Source organism: Sparus aurata, chromosome 10 (genome assembly GCF_900880675.1).
Source record: "Sparus aurata chromosome 10, fSpaAur1.1, whole genome shotgun sequence".
Lineage (NCBI taxonomy): Eukaryota > Metazoa > Chordata > Actinopteri > Spariformes > Sparidae > Sparus > Sparus aurata.
The window spans coordinates 1,226,144-1,251,039 of record NC_044196.1 but is presented as its reverse complement, the minus strand read 5'-3'; the positions used below and the strand labels follow the sequence as shown (position 1 = coordinate 1,251,039).

The following is a 24,896-nucleotide window of genomic DNA, read 5'->3' as shown; positions in this document are numbered from 1 at the left end:
TGTTACCGTGGTGTGAAATTTTCATACCATTACATCCCTAGTGCTCATACAGTGAGAATCAGATGACAGAGACTTACATAATTGCCACTATACGATCACATGTTTGTGTTATACTGATGAATATAGAAAAAGACTGTAATAATATTGAAATGTGTTTTTATATTAATCTTTTCTCAAAGCTAAAGGAAAATACTCCCGAGCGGGAGATCTGAATGATTGCAGTTGCATCACACTGTGGATAACGACTGTGTGTCGCTGATGTTTGGACCAGTAAAGAGAACCTTTGTACTGGCTTTGTTACATTAAAAAGGAACCAGACTGAGAGCAAGTCCTGTGTGGCCGTGCTGTCCTTCCTGGACCCCAGACACAAATAGGAAACATCCACCACAGAACCACCACAGAACCACCTCAGAACCACCACAGAACCACCATAGACACAACCCGTCAAATATACAAAAGTTATATCTACACTTATAATATATCTAAAGTTATATCTAATCTAAACTATTCATAAAAATGCTGATTTCCCAACAGAATGTTAATTGAAAGTAGGGTTGTCAAAAGGATCGAAACTCAAAAAAGTATCAATACTAAAATATTGTATCCAGATACAATACTCATTTTCAAAAGTATCGATACCAATACTTTTGCACTACCTCAGACCTGAAACTTGTTATCATAGTTGCAGTTTCTTTTTGCACAACTGTTATTTATTATAAATATTTAATGTGTGGTTCTGTTAATTGTTACATGTTGTAACAGAGGTTATTTTTGCATTTTTCTTGTTAATCAAAATATTTCTTTTAAATTTTGGGGTCTTTTTTTTATCCTTGTGGTATCGAAAATGGTAAAGTGTATCGAATATTTTCCTCAGTGTCGGTAGCAAATTGAAAATTTTAGTATGGTGACAACCCTAATTGAAAGTAGAAAAAGCACTCAAGTCCAATACAAAGAGATGTGTCTCACTCAACCAGAATCTGTGGTTCCGAGTCAATGGGTCACATGACCCGGAAGCTATTGAACAAAGATGCAGATTTGTGTCGGTGCCGACAGTGAAGAAGGAGGAGAACGAACCTGCTCTGTGTAACCGAAGCTGAGGCGTTAAAGCAGAGTTCAGTAGGTTCCGGAGTCGCTGGTTCTGCTCTGTGGACCGACACAGTTCCTCCTCGTACTCTGCTATCGTCCTTTCAAACAGCGCACATATCTCCTCAGCAGCCGCAGTCAGTCGCTGCTTCACCAACGATCTCAGAATCTGGACTTTAGACATTTTCACACAGTCACACTGTTTACAGCTAGCATGCTAATAATATTGAAATGTGTTTTTATATTAATCTTTTCTCAAAGCTAAAGGAAAATACTCCCGAGCGGGAGATCTGAATGATTGCAGTTGCATCACACTGTGGATAACGACTGTGTGTCGCTGATGTTTGGACCAGTAAAGAGAACCTTTGTACCGGCTTTGTTACATTAAAAAGGAACCAGACTGAGAGCAAGTCCTGTGTGGCCGTGCTGTCCTTCCTGGACCCCAGACACAAAGAGGAAACATCCACCACAGAACCACCACAGAACCACCTCAGAACCACCACAGAACCACCATAGACACAACCCGTCAAATATACAAAAGTTATATCTACACTTATAATATATCTAAAGTTATATCTAATCTAAACTATTCATAAAAATGCTGATTTCCCAACAGAATGTTAATTGAAAGTAGGGTTGTCAAAAGGATCGAAACTCAAAAAAGTATCAATACTAAAATATTGTATCCAGATACAATACTCATTTTCAAAAGTATCGATACCAATACTTTTGCACTACCTCAGACCTGAAACTTGTTATCATAGTTGCAGTTTCTTTTTGCACAACTGTTATTTATTATAAATATTTAATGTGTGGTTCTGTTAATTGTTACATGTTGTAACAGAGGTTATTTTTGCATTTTTCTTGTTAATCAAAATATTTCTTTTAAATTTTGGGGTCTTTTTTTTATCCTTGTGGTATCGAAAATGGTAAAGTGTATCGAATATTTTCCTCAGTGTCGGTAGCAAATTGAAAATTTTAGTATGGTGACAACCCTAATTGAAAGTAGAAAAAGCACTCAAGTCCAATACAAAGAGATGTGTCTCACTCAACCAGAATCTGTGGTTCCGAGTCAATGGGTCACATGACCCGGAAGCTATTGAACAAAGATGCAGATTTGTGTCGGTGCCGACAGTGAAGAAGGAGGAGAACGAACCTGCTCTGTGTAACCGAAGCTGAGGCGTTAAAGCAGAGTTCAGTAGGTTCCGGAGTCGCTGGTTCTGCTCTGTGGACCGACACAGTTCCTCCTCGTACTCTGCTATCGTCCTTTCAAACAGCGCACATATCTCCTCAGCAGCCGCAGTCAGTCGCTGCTTCACCAACGATCTCAGAATCTGGACTTTAGACATTTTCACACAGTCACACTGTTTACAGCTAGCATGCTAAGCTAACGTGTGTATACTTGTATCTGGCGGGAGATGAGTCTGAGAGCAAACAGCACAAAGTCCATCACACACGTTCATCCAGACTGTCACTACGTCACTACCGTGGACGGCTCATCTCTAATCGATCATCAATAATCACAAGAAAAGCGATCTGAGCGGCAGGAGAGTCCACGAGAGTCCAGGAGAGTCCGGCTGCAGAGCTCCACTGTGGGGTCGCTTCCGGTCCTCCAGCCTCAGACTGGGAAGTACGTGCAAGAAACTTCAAAATAAAATCATGCACACACTTCCGGTGGAAGCGCTATTGTCGCGATTTTGTCGCTGATTTATATTAAATTAACCAGCATTGTAATGTTAAAACCATTAATTTCTTAAATCTGAGATACGTGTTGATCTGGCCACTTCTGTCTATGTATGAATACAAGAGTTGTTTTTATCAGATTGTTCATCAAATAAATGAATATAAAACAGTGCCGATTCAGCTCTGACGCAGCATGTAATCTATGAAGTAACTAAAACAGTGTTTTCAATAAATGTAGTGGAGTAAAAAGAACATATTTGCAGAAGTAAAGTACAAATAGCTCAGAAGTGTTCTGAGGTCCAGCAGTGGAAACGTTGTCAGAGGTAATAATCCTTCTGTGCTCATGTCGCCCTCTGGTGGTTGTTTACCAGAACATCAGTGATGAACTCTGATTGTCTGACAGGAATCTTCATCTTCTATCAGTAATATAGCACTAAAATGACTAATATGTTCCTACCTTACACAGTCTTACATAATAAAACGCCAAAGCTAATCACTACTGCATCCCGTCATCCCTCCTGCACAGGCAGCCAACACATACTATCACTAAAAGGCTCCTTGTTCCAGTTCCTAAATGATCTGAATGGCCGTTCAGTGGAGCTCAAGGTACGACCATCACATTGTTTTCATTTGAGGCTCTGGTTTTAAACCATCTTCATCAAGTAGTAACGTCCTCATCCAGGGAACAGGCTTTCACCTGGTGGTCATCTACAGACCTCTGACTCCCATTTACTAGAAGAGTTCTCTAAATCTCTTGGAGATCTTGTGACTCGGTCAGATCAGATCCTAATTATTGGGGATTTTATATCCATTTAAAAAGCCTTCTGAAGCCTTCTGACCCTCTAAGTGAAGCTTTTCTCTTCTTGATATTTCTGGCTTCATTCAACTTGTTCATGAACAGACTCAGTCCAGTGGAAACTCTCTTATTTGGTAACATTAATTGGTCAGTATTGTGGTAATTTGGAAGTAATTTCATAAACTCTTTGATAAATATATGACATCATAATTACTCACCTACCTACCATTAAAGTTCTGAATATTCATAGTATTTTTGCACCCCAAAAATAATTTGACACATTTCATTTGACTTTTATTACATATCCACACACACACACGCATATATATGCACACACCCTAACTGATGTTGAGTTGTGTATTTTACAGGTCGAGACATTTCATGATCAGCAGAGGAGTAATTATGAAGTCATGTATGTATCAAATGTCTTCAGGGCACCGATTATATAGTTGCACATGCGGAAATAACCTGCAACTTTTTGGCACATTTAGCAACAAACCATGTTTAAAAAAGATGATTTTTTAATGTTACTTTTGACCAGATTTACAGCAACATTTGTGAATTTAGTTCTCTTGTAAAAATCTTTTTTTTTTTAGGAGGTACATAACTTGATAATAAAGGCAATTAATCACTGGTGATTAATAACACACTCATGTTAACACACACGGGGGGGGGGGGGGGGGACCCAGATGTGCTTAGTTGGTGTAAACTGTTAAAAGAAGGTCTCTGGTGATCTGTTTATATCAAGAAAAACAACATCTTCCCACTCGGTGGAGAGGAGGAGGTCTGCCAGGTCAAGAGGTAAGGGGCTTCAGGCCCATTATGCTGGAAAAAAAGGGTCAATTTGGGTTAAAGGTAATCACAGCCGAAACAGGACCTTTTTAAGATGCAGAGACGAGAGGGCTTGTGTTCCTACATTTTCAATGTTAAATCTAAATGTTAAATATTTGAGGATCAGACTGAGGATTTAACAACTTGCAACACAGAATCTGCAAAGTAATAAATTAAACATACACAGTGCGGATGTGCTCACTGGAATCTACCAGTAAGAGTCTGACATCATTACAGACATGGTCCCACACAGAGAGACCGTTCTGTTAAATAATAAGATCTGTTTTGTTAACAAAAGTTGAGAGAAGAGTTTGGAGTTTACCACGAGGATTTCCAAAGTCATGTCTCAATATTTAACTGATTCTGAGGATCAAAAGGTGACCTCTCACCAGATTTCAGAGTGAGACTGCTTGAACAGGACTTGTGTTTCTGGATACAAAACTAATCTTATTATTTAACAAAACGGTCTCTGTAGGAATATTTTCTGTCAGACTCTGAGAATAACAACCTCAGCCTGTCAGAGACAAAAACACTTGTAGTGGACTGAAGTTTGACAGTCGGAGTTGCCCATAAGGATCACGCTGCAGTTGTGTCATGGCTGCCAGCTGAGGAGATCAACTGGACGGATCCAAAACATTCATGAAGTATAAATCATTTGCATATCAAACATGTAAATATAGGTCCAGGTTAAAAAGATCCAGAATTCCCCTTAAACTTCACTAAAGCTTAGACAAGTTAACGCTCCTTACAGAAAAAATCATTGAATAAACACCAGAAAGACATTCTGTTGTTTGTAAATTCTTCATTAGACAAACTGGTGACACAACACTGGTGTCACGAATAGGACACTCACTGATCTGACAACAGACACACAGAGTCCCTGAAACCTCTGCTGGAAAGACAGGATAAAAGAATAGTTCAGAGGTCTGAGGACGGGATCGAAAATCATCGTTATTTTTCAATATGCAGTAATTCGAAACATGTTTGCTTCTTGTGGAACAATAATATCGAACTTCCTAGTGTGTCAGTATCAGACAACATGTTAACTCTACAGACACATTTGGAATTAAAGCTACAAGCAGCGATGATCGGGCCCTTGCAATCCCTGCGCGCCGGGGCTTGTTCATGCAACACCTTCCGTTGCAGAAGTCGTTTCAATTATAATTTGGTGGCTTGCTGTATGCATGTTCAGGCAGTGAAGCTGAAAAGTAAGAGGGCTGAAACAGCTAAAAACGGTGAACTTTGTGATGTTGTTTATATTTCTGTAGCTCCGAAATATTTCGGGGGGGGGAGGGGGGATGCAGATCGTAATCTTGCCTAGGGCGGTAAATGGACTAGAGCCAGCCCTGGTTTGGACTATCGAAATTCTTTGAATAACTTTTGTCAGGAGGGTCCACGGATGCTGTGTGCCAAGTTTTATTTAAAAAACATAGGCGGAAATGGGCATGGCATATACCAAGAGATGCAGCCAGATTCACTGAACGCGTGGATATTTTTGCATGTGCGACAAAGTATATGGGACTTAGGAGCAAAAATGCACTTTCCTTGATTTTAGTGCACCTACTTGTGGAACTCAGGATGACAATAGATTTTAAAAAATTTTCGCCAGGTGTGTCAAGTCAAGTGTGGTGAGTTTTGGGGTAAGTTAGGGCAGTGAAAAATAGCAATAACAATCATTTAAGGAAAGTGTTGAACTGTGTTGTTTTCACTGGTCTCATCACAGTCTTCAGTCTGACTCTCTGGATTCTTCAGTCCTGTCTTCAGACTCTGGTAAATGTCTATCTGGATCTGAGATTCTGGCTGGTTCTGGTTCTCCTCAGGCCTCCATCAGCTTCTGTTTCCATCTGTTCAGCTGAACCTCTAAGTTTGGTTATGATGAAGCTGTGACATGTTACAACGATCACACTTGTGTTTATTGAACGTGCCACGCCAGGTGAATGTTTTCTCACAACTGCTGCAACAGAAGTATTTCTCTCCTGTGTGCACGGCCATGTGTCGGTTCATACTTCTCTAATGTCTAAATGTATTACTTAATGATTTACCACATTGAGAGCAAAGCCAGGTTTTTTCTCCTGTGTGTGATAACATGTTGCTGTTGGCTGAATCTTTAACCACATTCATCACAACTATACGGTTACTTTCCTGTGTGAATCTTTGTGTTTCTCATAAGACTGTACTTTTGGGCAAATCCTTTACTGCATTCACGACAACTGAACGGTTTCTCTCCTGTATGAATCTTTGTGTGTCTGATAAGATTTGGCTGTTGATTGAATCTTTTACCACATTCACGACAACTGAAGGGTTTCTCTCCTGTGTGAATCTTTTTGTGTATGTTAAGACAGTGCTTTCTGACAAATGTTTTACCACATTCACAACAACTATATGGTTTCTCTCCTTTCTGAATCCTCTTATAAATCCTCAGTTTTGAGTTTTTGCTAGATCTTTCACCGCAGTCTGAGGAAGTAAACTGTTCCTTCCCAGTACCACATCCTACACCACTTACAGGGACCTCAATGTTTTTCTGAGGGTTTGAACTTGACTGAATTTCTTTGGTCTCACTCCAAACATCATTGTCTTCAGCCTGAGGTTAAGGTGAGTCTTCAGCCTGAGATTCAGGTGAGTCTTCAGCCTTAGGTTCAGGAGAGTCTTCAGCCTCATGTTCAGGAGAGTCTTCTGTCTCAGGTTCAGGAGAGTCCCCTGTCCTGTCTTCAGTCTCTGATTGTAAATGTCTATCTGGAACTGAGCTCCTGGCTGGTTCTGGTCCACCACAGTCCTGTCCGTCAGCTTCTGTTTCCATCTGTTCAGTTTGTCTTTGATGAAGCTGCAAGGACTGAGGTTTCTCTTCATCATCATCTTCATTCTTCACAGGAACAAGAGTGAATGTGAACTCAGTGATATCAGCTTCCTCCTGATTAGTCCACAGTTCCTCCTGTTCATCTTTAATGTGTGGGGGCTCTGGGTCCTGCTGGTCCAGACTGGAGCTCCACTCCTGCTGCTCGGGAGAAACCTTTTTCTGACCAAACAACAGCTGCTGGACATCTGCAGGACACAGGAGACAAAAAGACAAATGTTAGGCCGACATAGAAAAGTTCAAATCAGGTTGATATTCAGCCAAATACTGGAACGGACAGGTAACCCCACATTGTTCCTCTGAACATCATGAGAAATGCGAAATCTTGATGAATTCAAACAGTGTGAAAGTGTAGTACTGTGTAGGAAATTTAATTCTAACGATTCTACATTTGTCTTGTTAAAAAGAAAAAAAAATTAAAATCACCAACAATACAATCAAAAGTTAAATGTTAAATGTTGATTTTCTGCTCCTACATTTTTGATGCTTTGATGCTTGGGCTGCATTACTCGCACTTTTTTGATCGCAGGGGTTTTTAACTCTTAAATCGTGTCGACTTGCACAACATGAACAGAAATAACAGAACGCGTGGCACCCAGCCAGAGTCTGCAGCTTCCAGTGCTACCTGAAGCTAACAGGTGAACAGTTCTCAGCTGCATAGCATCTGTCCATCTGTCTCCACTAAGTGGCAGCTTCTTAACAGGTGTGTTAAAAACAATAGATCTGTCTTGCCACATTGGTGTGAACCCAAAACAAAGAGATTCCTCAGTGATTGGACTGCAATGAATAAATCAAAAGGACACCGAAATAACAACATCATAATATCGCCTTATAAAAAGTCTGAATTCATGCTACCTGAGGCTGGAAATTAGCCTCCAGGAGGGACAGTAGAGACTGTTGAGCCCTGATTTTCACTGAGACTTGGCCGAACTGTCCGACACATCCTGTGACGCCGCCTGTGACGCACACCGGGACTTCCGTGAGATCGATAGCTGTGTTTACTGTGTCTCTCTCCTTCTCTGTCTATCTTAGCTGTTTATTCTTCTTCGATTTCTTAGTCTTCTTGGTCATACAAGTTTTGTACCGTAGCTAACGCTAGACTTTGTGTACCTGTATGTATTTTGTTAAATTGAGCCTCTTTTACTGGGTAGTTTGTTGCTGCCCGGTTAGCTACCTCAAACTAGCTTAGCTCATTGATTCTCTGCCTTTCACCGCAGTCAACACAGCCTCGATAAACAAGTGTTACGATGGCCTGTGATGACTGTTCTGCAGTTACTGATAGGGTGTCTCTACTAGAGAGACGTGTCCGTGAGCTAGAGCAGCTTCTTTTAGCTAGAAACACGGGCACTGCAGATAGTGTTAGCCCCGGGCCTGATAGCAGGCCTGCTAGCCTTAGCACTAGCTCAGTCTCGTCGGCAGCTGCTATGGAGTTTGTTCCTCTTCGGTTGCGGCGTGGGAGAGGGCGCAGGAGCAGGTCACCGGTTGCGTGGGGTGGTCAGCAGTCACCCCTCCAGACTGCTAACCAGTTCTCTGTCCTTGCTAGCCCACTTGCTAGCACGGCTGGCTCGCGTACCTCCCCAGCCCCGGCCGACGGGGCTAAACTCCATACGCTAGTGATAGGGAACTCCATTACCCGCCACGTTAAGCTAGCGTCGTCAGCCACTGTTTACTGTTTACCTGGGGCCAGAGCTTCCGACATAGAGGCTAATCTTAGGGTGCTGGCATCACGCAGGGCTAAACAGGGAACTCAGGCACACAGCACCACAAGCTACAGCAACATTGTAATTCATGCCGGCGCCAACAATATTCGTCAGAAGCAGTCTGAGATTACAAAAGATAGCCTAGCCAGGACTTTTCAGGCTGCAAGAAAGATGTGTCGGCATCGATTAATTGTCTCTGGTCCCTTACCCCAGCGGGGTAATGATGAGACGTACAGTAGGCTTACAGCTATGAACCGCTGGCTGGCGTGTCACTGTAGGGAGCAGGGATACAGGTTCGTGGATAACTGGCCCTCTTTCTGGGGTCGCCCCCACCTGCTGAGAGCAGACGGCCTTCGTCCTACTGGAGTCGGAGCTGCTGTTTTGTCTAGCAATATAGACAGGTGTTTGAAGCAGGTTTGACACAAGGGATGTAACAATCAGCAGGTCGCAGGTCTCTAGAGAGCCTGCTAGTGTTATCATTAGTGCTGGTATGGCGTCCACTAGCCTAGTTAACATGGTTGGTCAGGGACGTAGCACAGAGTACCAGACTGATAGCTTAGTTCATAACATTGAGACTGTCACTTTCCCTCGCAGCTTTTCCATTGAATCGTCTAAATGTGTAAATCATAATAATCTAATACTGATCTCCACCTCTGACAGTGGGGAAATGTCTCAGCAAGCATCTTACACAGTCTTACATAATAAAATACCAAAGCTAATCACTACTTCATCCCGTCATCCCTACCTGCACAGGCAGCCAAAACCTACTACTACTAAAAGGTACCTTGTTCCAATTCCCAAATTATCTACCATAAGCTCCACCAAACGGCCGGTCACTGGAAACTGCTCCAATGAGCTTAAAACCCTCAAATTGGGTTTTATCAATATTAGATCACTGTCAACCAAAGCCCTACTGATTAATAATTTGATCACTGAGCATAAGCTGGACATGACTGGCTTATGTGAAACATGGCTGAAACCAAATACCTTTCTGCCATTAAATGAAGCCTCTCCTCCTGACTATAACTACACCCATGTTGCTCGGGCCTCTAAACAGGGAGGAGGTGTTGCTTTAATTTACAAATCTATTTTCAACCTAAGCTCCAGCCAGGATATTAAATTTACTTCATTTGAGGCTCTGGTTTTAAAACCATCCTCATCAATTAGTAACAGCCTTGTCCAGGGAACAGGCTTTCACCTGGTTGTGCTGTATAGACCTCCAGGGCCTTACTCCCAATTCCTAGAAGAATTTGGTGAATTTATTGCAGATCTTGTGACTCATTCAGATAAAATCCTAATCATTGGGGATTTTCAATATTCACTTAAATAGGCCCTCTGACCCTCTAGGGAAAGCTTTTTTGAGACTTCTTGATATTTCCAACTTTATTCAGCTTGTCCATGAACCCACTCACTCCAGTGGAAACACTCTGGATTTGATAATTTCCCATGGAATTGATGTGTCAGCCCTGAACGTCGCTTCTGTCTCCTATGCTATGTCGGACCACTTTCTCATTACATTTGAAGAGTCATTAGCCTGTCCCTATGTCAATGACACAAATGTTTTTACTTCTCGTCGTATCAGCCCGGCAATCACAGCGACGCTCAGTGATGAAGTGCCTGAGGTCCTGGCTCCTCTTGCGACTGCGACAATACCTGTGGAAAGCCTCACAAATAAAGTGAACTCAGTACTTGTTTCGCTCCTCGATTCTGTGGCACCGGTCTCAACCAGGACAAGACGACCAAAGAAATCTACTCCCTGGTTTACTGACGAAACCCAAGATCTCAAGCAGGCCTGCAGGAAAATGGAACGAGTATGGCGTAAATCTAAACTGGAGGTTTTTCATCTCGCCTGGCATGATAGTGTACTAAACTATAAGCGTGCTCTAAATACTGCTAGAACAGCATATTTCTCCAGCCTAATAAACAATAATAAACACAATCCTAGATTTCTCTTTAACACTGTGGCTAAACTTACTCAAAAAACACAGTCGGTGAGCTGTGCACCCTTTACTGCAAATGATTTCTTAGATTTCTTTTGCAATAAAATTGATGAGATCAGAATTAAAATTAACTCATCTCTGGCCTCCTCGTCAAACTCTGTCAAAAAATCTTCTGCTGCCAATTCTCAGTTAGTCTCAGCTCTAAACACTTTTGAAAATATCTCCCTTGAGATACTGTCTAAAATTGTCTCATCCTCTAAACCAACTACCTGCGTCCTGGACCTCTTTCCGGCAAAACTGTTTAAAGAACTATGGCCAGCACTGGGACATACAATGTTAAATATTGTTAACTCATCACTCATGACTGGTGTTGTCCCTTCTAGTTTTAAGTCTGCTGTGGTTAAGCCTCTACTTAAGAAACCACACCTCGACCCAGGATCACTAAACAACTATCGACCAGTATCCAACCTTCCCTTCTTCTCGAAAGTCTTAGAAAGAGTTGTGTCCCATCAACTTTCAGGCTACCTACTCAATAATTATCTCCTGGAACCTTTTCAGTCAGCGTTCAGAGCCTGTCACTCCACTGAAACTGCACTTACTATAGTGGTAAATGACATTCTACTTACCTTAGACTCTAACTCGACCTCAGTGCTCATGTTACTGGATCTCAGCGCTGCATTTGATACTATAGATCATGGCATACTGTCAGACAGACTTGAAAGTCAATTTGGCATCTCTGGCCTGGCCCTAGCCTGGCTAAAATCATACCTGTCCGAAAGAACACAATGTGTTTCCTACAATGGTACGTCATCAATTTTTACTGCTGTGAAGTATGGAGTTCCCCAGGGCTCTGTTCTGGGCCCATTGCTCTTCTCTTTATATATTTCACCTCTCGGCCAAATTATTCAGAGCTATGGAATACAGTTCCACTGCTATGCGGACGACACTCAGCTGTATGTGCCCTTAAAAGCTGATGACAAATCGCAAATCACGAAGCTAGAGACCTGCCTATATGCAGTGAAGAGATGGATGTCAGAAAACTTCCTGCTCCTAAATTCGGAAAAAAAACGAGATGCTGGTCATCGCCCCCGCCAGACAGAGACACCATGATGACCAGGTGACTGTAACCCTCGACAACTGCCTTACTTCTCAAAGCTCAACCGTCAAGAATCTAGGTGTTACTTTCGATTCTACACTCTCCTTTGATCAGCACATCAAAGAAATTACCAAGATCGCCTTCTACCACCTGCGCAATATAGCTAAAATTAGGTCCTTCCTGTCCACCGCGGATGCAGAGATCCTGATTCATGCCTTTGTTTCGTCTAGGCTGGATAACTGCAATGCCTTATTTTCAGGTCTTCCACGTGAGAGCACTAAAAGTCTTCAAATGGTTCAGAATGCTGCAGCCAGAGTCTTAACACGTACAAGAAAATTTGATCAAATTACACCAATCTTAGCATCTCTGCACTGGCTCCCAGTGCATCTAAGATCAGACTTTAAGGTGCTGCTGATGACATACAAAACTGTACACGGCCTTGCCCCGTCGTACATGTCAGATCTCATTAAACCATATATTCCAACTCGGGCATTACGTTCTAAAAGTTCAGGGCTCCTGATAGTTCCCAGGATCAAAAAGAAGTCAGCTGGCTGCAGGGCTTTTTCCTATCGGGCTCCTTTCCTCTGGAATAACCTCCCAGCTGGCATCAGACAATCTGGCTCTGTTGACGCCTTTAAATCTAAACTCAAAACTCACTTCTTCGATTTAGCCTTTAATTAGCCTTGATATCAAGTGTAAGCTTCTTCAGTGGGTCGGTGTCAGTCTCAATGAGTTCCCTTAGTACTAGAGTTACACTGTGCTGCCGACGAGAAACAATCTGTTTATTCTGATCAATATTGCATTTTTCTAACCCTTGTTTTTTGTTTTCTGTTCCTGCAAGCTGTGTCACTCTATACACCCTCTATAGCTTCCTCCTCCTCCTCCTCCTCCTCCTCTCTCTCCTCCTTCTCTTTCTCCTCCACCCCTCTTTCTTTCAGGCTCCCTTCTGATGGGCCGCGGCCCCCCGGGACCATCTACCATTTCCGGGCTCCTGCTGCCTTGAAATACTGACTGATCTGGATCGTCACACCCCGGGCTCTCCTGGATCATTGCTCTCCTCTGTTTCATCATCTCCTCATATCTATATTTCTGTTAACCTTGATGCCTCTCCCTGTCTATTACTAATTATCTTGTGTGGCCTGCCCTCTTCCAGGTCACCATGGTGGACAGGAGGTCGTCTGGCTCGGGCACGACTTGGTGATGCCTCGTCCTGCTCGATCGTCTCCTGGATCCACTAACTTTACATAACTTGTATCAGATTTTCTGTTGATGTAACTTGTAAACTGTGAATTGTTGCTCTTTTCTGTACACGCAACATCTATTGCATGCCTGTCCGTCCTGGAAGAGGGATCCCTCCTCTGTGGCTCTTCCTGAGGTTTCTTCCATTGTTTTTTTTACCCTGTTAAAAGGTTTTTTTTCCATCAACATGTGAAGTTTTTCCTCACTCGAATCGAGGGTCTAAGGACAGAGGATGTTGTTCACTGTACAGATTGTAAAGCCCATTGAGGCAATGTGATTGTGATTTTGGGCTATATATATAAAACTGATTTGATTTGATTTGATTTGAACTCAACCACCCCAGACACCATTTACATGGAAGGGCTAACATCATTCTGGTGGGTCAGGAGCTGCACTCTCAGGGGTAAACCTCGGGCTGGTGGAGTGAATATACATAAATAACTACTGGTACAAATCCCACAATAGTCTCTAGTCACTGCTCTCCTACATCAAATTCCTGACTGTTATATGACGCCATCTCTAAATACCCCAAAAATGTGATGTCATCCTGGCAGTATACATTTCCCCCGTTAAGACACTGAGGAGGTCTTGAACACTCAGTACTGCTCCATCAGTGAGCTACAGTCCACACATCCTGTTGGAGAGGTCTCTGTTGCTACAGACTTCAGCCAGCTCACAACAGCACACTTAGCTCCTCCTCCCTCTTTTGATTGGATGTTGTACCGTCACGTGACTCAGCAGCGCCACACAAACAAGCAAGCAAGCTCAGCCAGCAGCATGCAAGCAACACAGAGACGAGCCAAAGAAAGTCAGAGAGGAAGATGAGCGGTGTGGTTATATCTTCAGGCTGAATGACACAACAAATCAGAACTGAAACAAATCTGCTGAATATAATATGGCTCAGATTTAATTTAATATAATTACCCTTTTGTGTTAACTGTTGTAGGAGACACTGCTCACATACTACTTATATGATAATTAATCACTGGTAATTAATTTTACACTCGTAAATGGGGCACCACCTCCGTGTTTAGTTCTTGGAATAATCCGGAGAAAATTATTCCAAACACCTAACTCTACCAGTTGGCTTGGACAGTTAGAGTCCATTCAAAATCAATTTATTCGGTCTCAATATTCTGAAGTAGTGACTTCTTTGCACGTATCCATTGGTTCTCCACATTAAAATTAAGTTCCAGACAAATGATTATATATGTTTATTGACTAAATAATTTGGGGTAAAATAAATGACATGACAATTTTAGACGAACAACAGATAACAGAAAAGGTAAAGACTGTAATAAGGAAAGTAATAAAGTCGTGTGACCGTCGGTAGATGGTAAAGTATACGGGTCGGGTTATATATATATATTAAATATTACGGGAGTAATTTTTAATACCAACGAGACACTAATCTTAATTCTCTTAAGTTCATAAGATAGAAGTTAGAACTTAGACAGAAGTCAGTACCTATACAGAAGTCAGAACTTTAGACACCACTCATTCTCACATGTGTTGATTCAGCTGCATGAAGACATTCAGCCGGTTTTGTCTGGGAGTCAGGAGGCACTGAAGTTTGGTGTTCTTGAGAGTTCTGGGTTGGACTACGGCACAGCGTGTCGGTCCAGTAGCCAGAGGGAAGGCTGGTACTCTGTTGAGGAACTCTTGGTCCGAAGGCCCAGCAGGGTTTCCGCCTTGGGAGCGCTGGGGGCAGAGTCAGGCCCCGTCCAGACCACAATATTTTTTTTCCGAAAACGCACACGTATTGCATCGAAAAGCGCACTTTTTTGAAAACGGGTCTCAGGGTGGAGAAATCCGAAAACGCTGCCCTCCCGTTTTCATGTGGACGGCGAATCCGCATACTTTCCAAAACGATGACGCGATCGCCCCACCCCACGACGGACTGCATGCCCGTGTTTGTGCCGCAGAAGATATTTAGCCTTTCTTGCAACTTACTCGCCTTGAAGTTGAGTGTGAGTCGCAGCAGCAGTTCGACCTCATTACCGGTCCACACAAACGATTCTGGTTTCCTTGCACTATCCATTTTCATCTTCTTCTTGTTGTGTTCGGTTTCTCCGTCTACTGTCCATTTACAGTGCGCAAGCTTAATGCACATGCTCCGTGTCTTCTTCTCTGTTTTTGGTGAATGTCAAGTTCCTCCTAGAGGCCTGGAATAGGAACTACAGCGTTTTCTGTCATTTTCAGTGGATCCGTATGGACGCAAATATTCTTAAAACGATGACGAGGAAGACGGAGAATAAAAAGATTGTTTTCGCCCGTGTGGATGGCCCCTCAGTCTCGGCTGGGAGCATGCATAGTCTCTTTTGTTGGAGACTCCTTGCAAGGCTTCTGAAGCAGACAATAACTGCAACGTTCTTCATCAAATGATCACAGTCTTGAAAAAGACTTTTCTTTGTTGTTTCAAGTAGTGGTACTTAAGTTCTGATTCTGAAACTAACTCAACTTCTTCTGAATTAGGCGTTGATACTTTAACAGTATATTAAAATCAAAAAGAAAATAATTTGTTTTATTAAAAATTTGATAAAAGTAAAACACTTAAAGTAAGGATTCGATTCGCTTGTCTTAGAGTTTGTTGCCAAAATAAAACTAAAGATTACTTAAAAAAATATAAGAAGGAAAGAAAGAAGAAAAGAGAGTAGTGGGAGATGTGAGGAGAAAAAGTCAGGAGAAGGAGCAGGGAGAGAAGAGAGTGGAGAAGGAGGCAGAGTGTCTGTTTTATGACCTGCAGCAGATGGGCCACATGGGTGGGGGCAGAGTGTCCATCCTTCTGTGATATGAATTTAGGCTCCTAAAAGTTTAATCTAACTATACTATTGTATCTAATGTTTTGAAATCATGTTTTAACCTTCCCAAAACTTCACCATCTTAAAAGTAGAATTTTTGCCTTCGTGAAAAGATGCAACATGACAATGATAACTTATCATTCAAAAGAATTATAACCTGATTAAGACATGAAGCAATAAAATATACAACATATAACAATAAAGTATGCAATACACAGTACAACCAAGAACTTACACATATTCCTTGTAGTTCTATCGTAACAAAACATATCAGACATTTAACTGGCAAATAACACAAGTATTACACAAGAAATGGTGATCTAAAAGTCTCCTTCATCACCGAGGGGAGGGGCTGGTTTCTGTTGACCTCAAACTCGTTAAGTAATGATCTTCATTTGGGCTTGACAATACCATGGGAAAGATCTATTGTATGCCCTTCTTACGCTATTTTGGAATCTACTAAAATTAAGAAGTTGAGATTGTAGTTTATTAGTTATTTAGGACGTATTTGAATTTGGGTGAGGATAGAGACTGCAGTGGGGTTGGAATGTCAGACCCAGGAACAACAACGGTCGTAAATAAAAGTTGGACATGTGAGGTAGAAGAACACACAGATTAGGTTTCCCATCAAGCCTTCCCCCACTAAAGAATGTTCCAGAAGGAGAGAGATGTAGATGAGTAAAACACCTTTAATTACAACATCTGTGTTAGAAACCAGTTCTCTTTTCTTCTGATGTGGAGAAAGAATACTCTATCATGCTTGACCTCGTTTGATCTGAGGAAAAGGGGTTCATCTTCTTTGGAAGGGAGGAAGAAGACCAGATGTGCTTAGTCGTTGTAAATTTCTAAAAGAAGGTCTCTGGTGATCTGTTTATAACAAGAAAAACAACCTTTTCCACCTCTGTGGGGAGCAGTGGTGCCCCCAGGGGGGGGGGGGGGGGGGGGCCAGGGGGGGCCAGGGGGGGCCATGGCCACCCCTGGAAAATTGCTGGCCACCCCACTGGCCCCCCCAGTACTCCCACCAATTTCCTGACTGACTGAGACACTGGCTCAATAGGGAACCAATTTTCTGTTTTTCTGAAACTTGAGGTAAATGTGTTGGATGCATATTGTCTTTTTAATAAAAAAGAGTCCCAATAAAAGCAACCTAGTCACAGACTGAAGCTGAATCTGAGTTGCTGCAAGAAGGACCGTTTTGGTGTGCCACCCCAAGATTTTCACTGGCCCCATCCGGCCCCCTCTATGAAAATGTTCTGGGGGCGCCACTGGTGGGGAGGAGAAGATCTGCCAGGTCAGGAGATGGGGGGGCTTTCAGTCCCATATGCTGGAAAAAGGAGGCGATTTGGGTAAAGTTAATCATGGCCGAAATGAGACCACTTTAAGATGCAAAGAGACAAAGACTTGTGTTCCTACACTGTGAAAGAGATATTGTATGATTACTAGATTTAAACTACAAGTAGATGTACAACAGACTTAATTATCTTATTATTTCACTTGGCCGATTCCAAAAGAGTTTCTGAACACTCTTAGGAAACAAATCCAGACATGACAATGTCTGGAGAAAGATTTTTTGTTACTGTTCTGTTGATTCTGAACAAAAACTTTTATTCTGATGATTAAGTATTTTCTATTTACAAAACTTTGCCCAAATTCTGTTTTGGGTTTTAACTAATTAATACTCCAAAGGAAAAATCACAAAAACACTTAAAAGTCATGAAAATTCATTCAGATTTAACAATTTGATAGAGATGCACCAATTGCAAAATTCTTGGTCGACACCGATTTCCGGTTTTAAAGGAGGTCTGACCTGCCAAAACCGTTTTTTCCTATACCGATTTTCTGTCTAAGAAATAATTATAATCATATAATGGACACCATATTTGTTTGGCTTGAGTACCCTTTCCCAAATTTTATACAAGGACCCCTCTCCCAGACAACATTTTGCTTATATGACTGCAATTAAAACCACAACTAGTGGTAGGCTATACGATGCTATCATAACCCCCCTTTTCAAGAATAAAACATCACAAATAAGAAATAGAGTGAAAGTGTCAACAGTGCCTCCTGAGCAGATTTATTTTCAACACTGACCATAACATTCATTCCAGTTTACAGGTCAATAACTAACATTCAAACAACAACATTCAAAAACGTCCCATCAGTTGCCTGGTACAATGTAATTTATTGACTAACCCTCCAGTACCTCTGGGTACCCCCAGGGGTACTCGTACCTCCATTTGAGAAACACTGGAATAGTTGACTTTCAATGTCACATCACTTTCAATATATTGCAGGCTTTCAAAAACACCTCAACACAAGCAGCAGTTGATAAGACAAAAGAAAACTTTAACTCCATCTAAAAAAATAAAGTGCAATGAAATCTTTGTACTTGAAAATTAAAGCTGGTGCTCCAAGTAAATTGCACCACCTCTTTTAATATTTCAAAATAAAAAGTGCAGCATATAATATCGGATAAAACTAAAATATTAATACAAACAAAAGATAAAGTGCACTATATGTACTTGAAAATGAAAACTGGTTCTCAAAGTAAATTGCACCACATTTCAGGCCTTTGACCTCTCTTGACATCTCTAAATAAAAAAGTGCATCATAATATGGGATAAAAAAAAAAAAAACATTAATACAAACAGGTGGCTTTAGGTTGTGAACAAAGTACTCCGTCCCACTCTCAATGCAATCACTTAACAATCAATGGCAGGTTCTTCTTCACAAACAGAAGCATCTCTTCCTTCTCACCAGAAAGCCTGTTTCTTTTCTCATCTATGACATTACTAGCCAAGCTAAACAAGCGCTTACTATCGCGGTTGGAAACGGAGCAGAGACTGCAGGTTCCTCAGAGGGCTGATCAGGTGTGGGTCTGCTGGCACTGGTGTCCACTGTGTCCAGCTTGTTCAGAAGCACCCTTTTCACTTCATCCTTTACTTCTGCTGAGAAATAGCAGGTTTTGTATCTGTATCAACAGACAAAAGGAATTTTATTTTTATTATATAGCCAGGCAATACATAAATGTTGTGCACTCTGCAAATTACACAAGCAGGCACTAAAAGGCCAACAAAAAACACATTTTTTTGTTTTAATTAATTTAATGTTTTGATATACCCATGCAAACACATTAGTCCATAGCTTAGTAGCAAATGCTTATTCATTTAAGAATAGTAGTGGGCTAATAAACATTATTAGCAGTAAGTTATAACTTGCCTGGGATCCATAGCATTGGCCACAGCGTACAGTGGATTCTTCTCGATGTCTGCAAACCTTCTCTGGACCGCTTCCAACAGCGTGGCTTTGGCAGTGCTCACACCACGGTCTGTATCTGCTGCTCTCCCCAAAAGGCGCTTCAGTGCAGTGATTTCAGGGATGACAACTGCGGCGGTGGCTGACGAGGAGCTAATTGTCTTAGTGAGTTCCTCAAAAGGTTTAAGGATGCTCAACACATTCTCAATTAAACCCCACTGATTTATGCTGAGTATGGCCGTGTTCTGTTGCATATCAGCCCAGGGCACGTTTCTGTTCCAACAGCGACTGCAAAATGTGCTGTTTCACCTCGTGGGGACATCTTGTTGCAAGCGCTTCATGGGTTGACCCAACTCCTCCTGGATAGGGTCGAGTTTTAAATAGGCTAGTGATGAATGTTTAAAGTGCGTGACTATTCCCCTGCCTGTTGCCACAGTGTCAGTGATAGTGCGCTGAGACTGCAGTCCCTCACTCACCGCTAACTGGGGACTTGAAGGACTTGATGTAGCTCAAATCCATCATCCAGCCACTGAGCAGTCAGGCTCAACATCGACATTAAGCTCACGTTAGAAGTCCAAACGTCCGTTGTGAAAACTGACCGGGGATTTAGTGGCGTCCAGCATTTTGTGTATATGACTTGAAACGCTCTCAAACAACTCTGGCAGCGCCTTGTCAGAAAAGTACCGCCTACTTGGTAATTTGTACCGTGGACTCAGGTGTTTCATCAGATTTACGAAGCCTTTATCCTGTACTACGCTAAACGACTGGTCGTCCAGTGCCATAAACGCCATTATTTTCCTAGTGGTGGCGTTGGACTTTTCAGTGTTGATGTCGAACATAGGAGCCACGGTGGAGGGTTGTTGTGGTTGCTGCGACTCTGCTGCATCCCTCCTCTTAGCGGCAGTGTCCTTCTTATATTTGCTAAACAAACCTGGGTGCTTCTTTTCCAAGTGGCGTATTAAGTTTGTTGTTCCAAATGTCTTAGGCGTCGATCCTCCACGGCTTACTTTTGACAAGCAAGCATTACAAACAGCGTGTTTTGGGTTGTCCTGGGGCAAAGTGAAATAAGTCCAAATCAGCTACATGTTTTCTTCCTGAGTCTTGCTAGTTTTTAGCTGTTTTGCTCTGGGCGCGTTGAGCTGCTATGCACTGTGCATGCGGGTCAGTTTGATCGGCCGAAAACCGGAAATTACGACAGTGACCGGCCGGTCACCAATTGGATATAAAACCGGCTTTTTTATCGGCGGCCGATTGATCGGTGCATCTCTAAAATTTGATGATACAGCCACTTTAATTATTAAAACTATTATTACTAACCCCAAACAAAAAAAATGTAGAATAACTAGCAGGAGACCACTGATATGTGGAATGATTTTGGTGACACTACACTCTGAATAATAGTGAAGTTATTGAATATTTTTTGTAGTATCTCTTTTCGGTGTTGCACTTTGTAGACGGTCCCTGCGCCTTCGTCTCACAGACGGCTGACCATACAGACCAGAGTTAATGTCCAGCCGCTCGTTTTGATGAAAATATGGTAGTAGCTCGTTGTCTTCCTTACTATGGTAGGAAAGAGCTGTCGTTTCTGTTTTAACAAGGTTTCACTTCTGAGGTATTGATCTGGGAAGTTCGAATCTGACATAAGTCAGGTACGTATCATGTCAAAACCAGCTGAGCTCGCTTGCTGTGCTGTAAGTTTCGTTCTTCTGTTTTGAGATGGTGCTGCTGTTTGAGAGGCTTTCACATGAGATCATCGTGATGATGAGGCTCCACCTGCAGGAACCGCGGACTCACTGAAGTTACTGTGAGTGACTACTGTGCACTCAGGTGGCTGTAATTCAAGGCAAGCTCGCTACACTGACCGGGCCAGGGGCACAGAGGCCACTGTGGCCGTACAATGATTTTTTTTTCATGGGGCATCAAGGCCAAAGTGTGGGGCAACGGCGGCAATTCCCACCAAATTGTTTGTTGGAGAGTGCCGGAGTGTCTGTTCCAGCCCCTCCCCTCTCTGTGCATGAAAGAGGAGGGGCGCGGGGAGCAGTGCAGAGAGCTCCGGGTCAGCAGCTTGCCTGGAGCAAGGATCGCAGCGCAAATTTGAACTATATCGATATATATGCGATAGGGTCTAATTCCATATCACATTTAAAAATATATCGATATATGTTAAATATCGATATATCGCCCAGCCCTACAGCCCTATAGGGAGACATTTCAGGGTGGACTTTGAGTTAATGGGTCACATGACCTGGAAGCTATTGACTAAAAACACTGAATTTACATGTCAAAAGGTTAGAAATAACCTATTACGAATTTCTACAAAATAGATGTGCTTGTCTTAGTTTTGGAGCCACCTGGTGGGTTAATAGCGCAACTGCATAAATAGATTCCTCTTTACACCCCTCAGCGAAGTAAAACAATCCTGCGCTGGAGGTGGTACATATGAGTGACGCTGCAACCAATGTTTCTGTGTTTAATGTTTTAATGGTTTTTGAAACTGTGAGTTGTGTCAAAATAGTTGAGATCCATTTACTCCTGTCTAATATAAATACCAGTACACACAACCACACAGAGTCATACACTCCTGCCAGACACAAGCACAAGAATAGGGATGGGTACCTTTCACATTTGAACCGATACTCGGTACCTGCGAATCGGTACCGGTATCGGTACCTGTTTTCGATACTTTTTTACGTGTGGTAATTTAAGTTATTTTGTATATAAAAAAATATTTAAAACTTCTGAATTTTGAATATTTGTTTAAGTGTCTATCCATGGTCACATTATGCTTGATTTTTTACGATATAAGTACTAACAATAATCATGGCAACAAAAAATTAACAAAGTCTGCAAATCAAGATAAGAAACTGCTTTCTTTTTTTCAGCAGAATAGAGATATACTCCATGAAAGAACATTATAACATATGATATTGTATAAAATAACATGTAATTATAGTAAAAAAAAAAGAGTAAAGTTGCAGTGGGCTACTATTATAAATATGCACCATACCTAGTTTGAATTATTTGTATCATTGTTATTATTATTATTATTATTATTATTATTATTATTATCATTATTATTATTATTATTAGTAGTAGTAGTAGTACTATTTTTCTGCATATTCTTGACTTTGAATGGGAGCATCTGTAACACTGCAGTTTCTCGTACGGCATCAATTAAGTATTTCTGATTCATATATTATGAAGTCAGTTATTTAAACTTTAATTTAATTAAACAAGTTAACAGTATGGTAGATCGATGTCACATTAACATGTCAGGATCTGGTTATTATAGACACAGATTAAATATTTAACTGTCATGTATCATCACAGTAACAATGTTACATACATTAGCAGCTATAAACACTTGTAAAAACATTATGAAAATACATATTGTGGTTTGGTGCGGACCTGTAGACTGAACGAGAAGTAGTTAATGGTTATAGTCATCAGAGAACGTTACGTTGTTTTTGGTTCGTATCCGTTTCCTGACTTAACTTATTAACTTATGGCACTTTGTAGAAGTGTGCTTTATAAAGTTCACTTCATTGACTCGTATTAGTTCACGGGGCTGAGCTGCCTCCTCCCATGGCGGCGACGTTGACGTACGGTCCAGCGCTCAATGAGGCGTCTTTGTATATACGTCTATGGTGCGACCCACAGCCGGGGAGTTTCAAAATCAGGAGACAGCTGATCACAGCAGTCAGTCCATCACTTCATCCGCGGACGTTAAGATGAGCTACTGGACAGCCGCCGAGATCCAGGAGATGCTAGCGTCTCCTCGGTCTCTGTAGCTGTCTTCGTTGTCCCCTTGTTGTTGTAGCACCAAGCTACTACCGGTCGCTACTTTCAAATTAAAAGCCACCGCTAAGAACCCAGTTCTAAACTCCAATGGGGTGCAATGTAAAGCTCTTATTTTGAAGACAAATTCGTTGTCTTTCTGACAGAGAATGCAACGTACTTTACGTTCAGTCCCTATCCCGTCCATACCATACTTCCACTCTAACTGACGCCCGTGAAGGTGCGTTCAGGTACCGAAATGTGGTACCGATTGACTTCACGTGAATCGATAGTCGGTACTTAGGGGGGAATTGGGTCGGTACCAATAAAAGTACCGATTTCGGTACCCATCCCTACACAAGAAATAGTCATTATGCACAGTCCTGAAATGATTCTGAAGTATATAAAAACTCTGCCTGCTGCATTGTGTTTGCCATTATTACAGTAAAGGAATGTTTAACAGTGATTGAAATAAATGTATTGGAGGTTAGAAATGTAATGAAGGGAATGTTAAATCATTATACTAAGGTTGTGTTGGTGGAGAAAGGGAAGAGGAAATGACACAGCTCTGTGTGGTAAGAAAAAGGGGAAGTGTTACACTCCAGGCTCCGTCTGCCTCTCTGGCTCTGTCTTATTGTCACAATAAGAATTAAGTGCTGAACTTTACTGTAAGTATTATAAAAGGAGGTACAACGGGTTACCATGATTGAAAACAATGTATTGAAGTTTAGAAATCTAATGAAAATCAGTAAAGAGACAGTGTTGAGCTGAGGTCATGAGAAAGTGTTAAAGAACTGATTAGGTCAACATGAGGACAAGAGGAAAGGCCCCAAGAGCAAGACGAATATTTCACAATGAAGCGTTAAGAAATCGTTAACCGTCATCAAGCGACTATTAAGTCATTGAATGGAGAGATGGTTGAGAAAATGTCCTAATAAGGACATAAAACAGAGCCACACAACCCTCACATATACATGTAAAAAAGTTATATCTACACTAAGTTATATCTACACTACTAATGTATCTAAAGTTATATCTAATCTAATCTATTGATAAAAATGCTGATCTCCCAGTAAAACAGTAATTGAAAGTAGAAAAAGCACTTAAGTCCAATACAAAGAGATGTGTCTCACTCAACCAGAATCTGGACACAGTTCGGCTCTGGTTCTGAGTCAATGGGTCACATGACCCGGAAGCTATTGAAGAAAGATGCAGATTTGTGTCGGTGCCGACAGTGAAGAAGGAGGAGAACGAACCTGCTCTGTGTAACCGAAGCTGAGGCGTTAAAGCAGAGTCCAGTAGGTTCCGGTGTCGCTGGTTCTGCTCTGTGGACCGACACAGTTCCTCCTCGTACTCTGCTATCGTCCTTTCAAACAGCGCACATATCTCCTCAGCAGCCGCAGTCAGTCGCTGCTTCACCAACGATCTCAGAATCTGGACTTTAGACATTTTCACACAGTCACACTGTTTACAGCTAGCATGCTAAGCTAACGTGTGTATACTTGTATCTGGCGGGAGATGAGTCTGAGAGCAAACAGCACAAAGTCCATCACACACGTTCATCCAGACTGTCACTACGTCACTACCGTGGACGGCTCATCTCTAATCGATCATCAATAATCACAAGAAAAGCGATCTGAGCGGCGCAGCGCAGTGCGAGCCTCTGACGATTTGCTACGGCAACTCCACTGGGACAAACTTCGCAGCTGCGCGTCTTTTGTTTTCATTCTAACGTGTAAGCATGTCGTTATTTGAATACAAAGAAAGGAATATCTTCAAGAAAAACGTTTGCCGAATGAACAAGAAGGCTCGAATAGTTCAGAAAGTGATGTAGACAGAGTTTC

The 24,896-nt window shown here is 41.8% G+C and overlaps 3 protein-coding genes across 4 annotated transcripts in view; 1 reads left to right on the top strand and 2 right to left on the bottom strand.

Annotated features, from left to right (window-relative positions):
- The window catches only part of LOC115589987 (zinc finger protein 696-like), a 28,173-nt gene extending 25,474 nt beyond the window's left edge, over window positions 1-2,699 (bottom strand). Inside the window, exons 1-2 of the mRNA XM_030431207.1 lie at window positions 2,240-2,699; window positions 1,075-1,257 (exon numbers count right to left, since the gene is read on the bottom strand). Coding sequence (XP_030287067.1) covers window positions 1,075-1,257; window positions 2,240-2,432 — 376 coding nt within the window. The 5' untranslated portion in view covers window positions 2,433-2,699. The remainder of the gene's footprint in view (window positions 1-1,074; window positions 1,258-2,239) is intronic.
- Window positions 1-24,896, top strand: part of LOC115590038 (Fc receptor-like protein 5) — a 435,016-nt gene that overhangs the window by 74,958 nt on the left and 335,162 nt on the right. The gene's annotated exons all lie outside the window — the stretch shown is intronic.
- LOC115590062 (nucleolar protein 3-like) lies at window positions 5,181-24,727 on the bottom strand. Its single transcript, XM_030431323.1, has 2 exons — window positions 24,309-24,727; window positions 5,181-7,432 (listed from the first exon to the last, which is right to left on the bottom strand). Exons 1-2 carry the CDS (start codon window positions 24,499-24,501, stop codon window positions 6,981-6,983), a joined length of 645 nt encoding a protein of 214 aa, XP_030287183.1. The 5' UTR covers window positions 24,502-24,727; the 3' UTR covers window positions 5,181-6,980.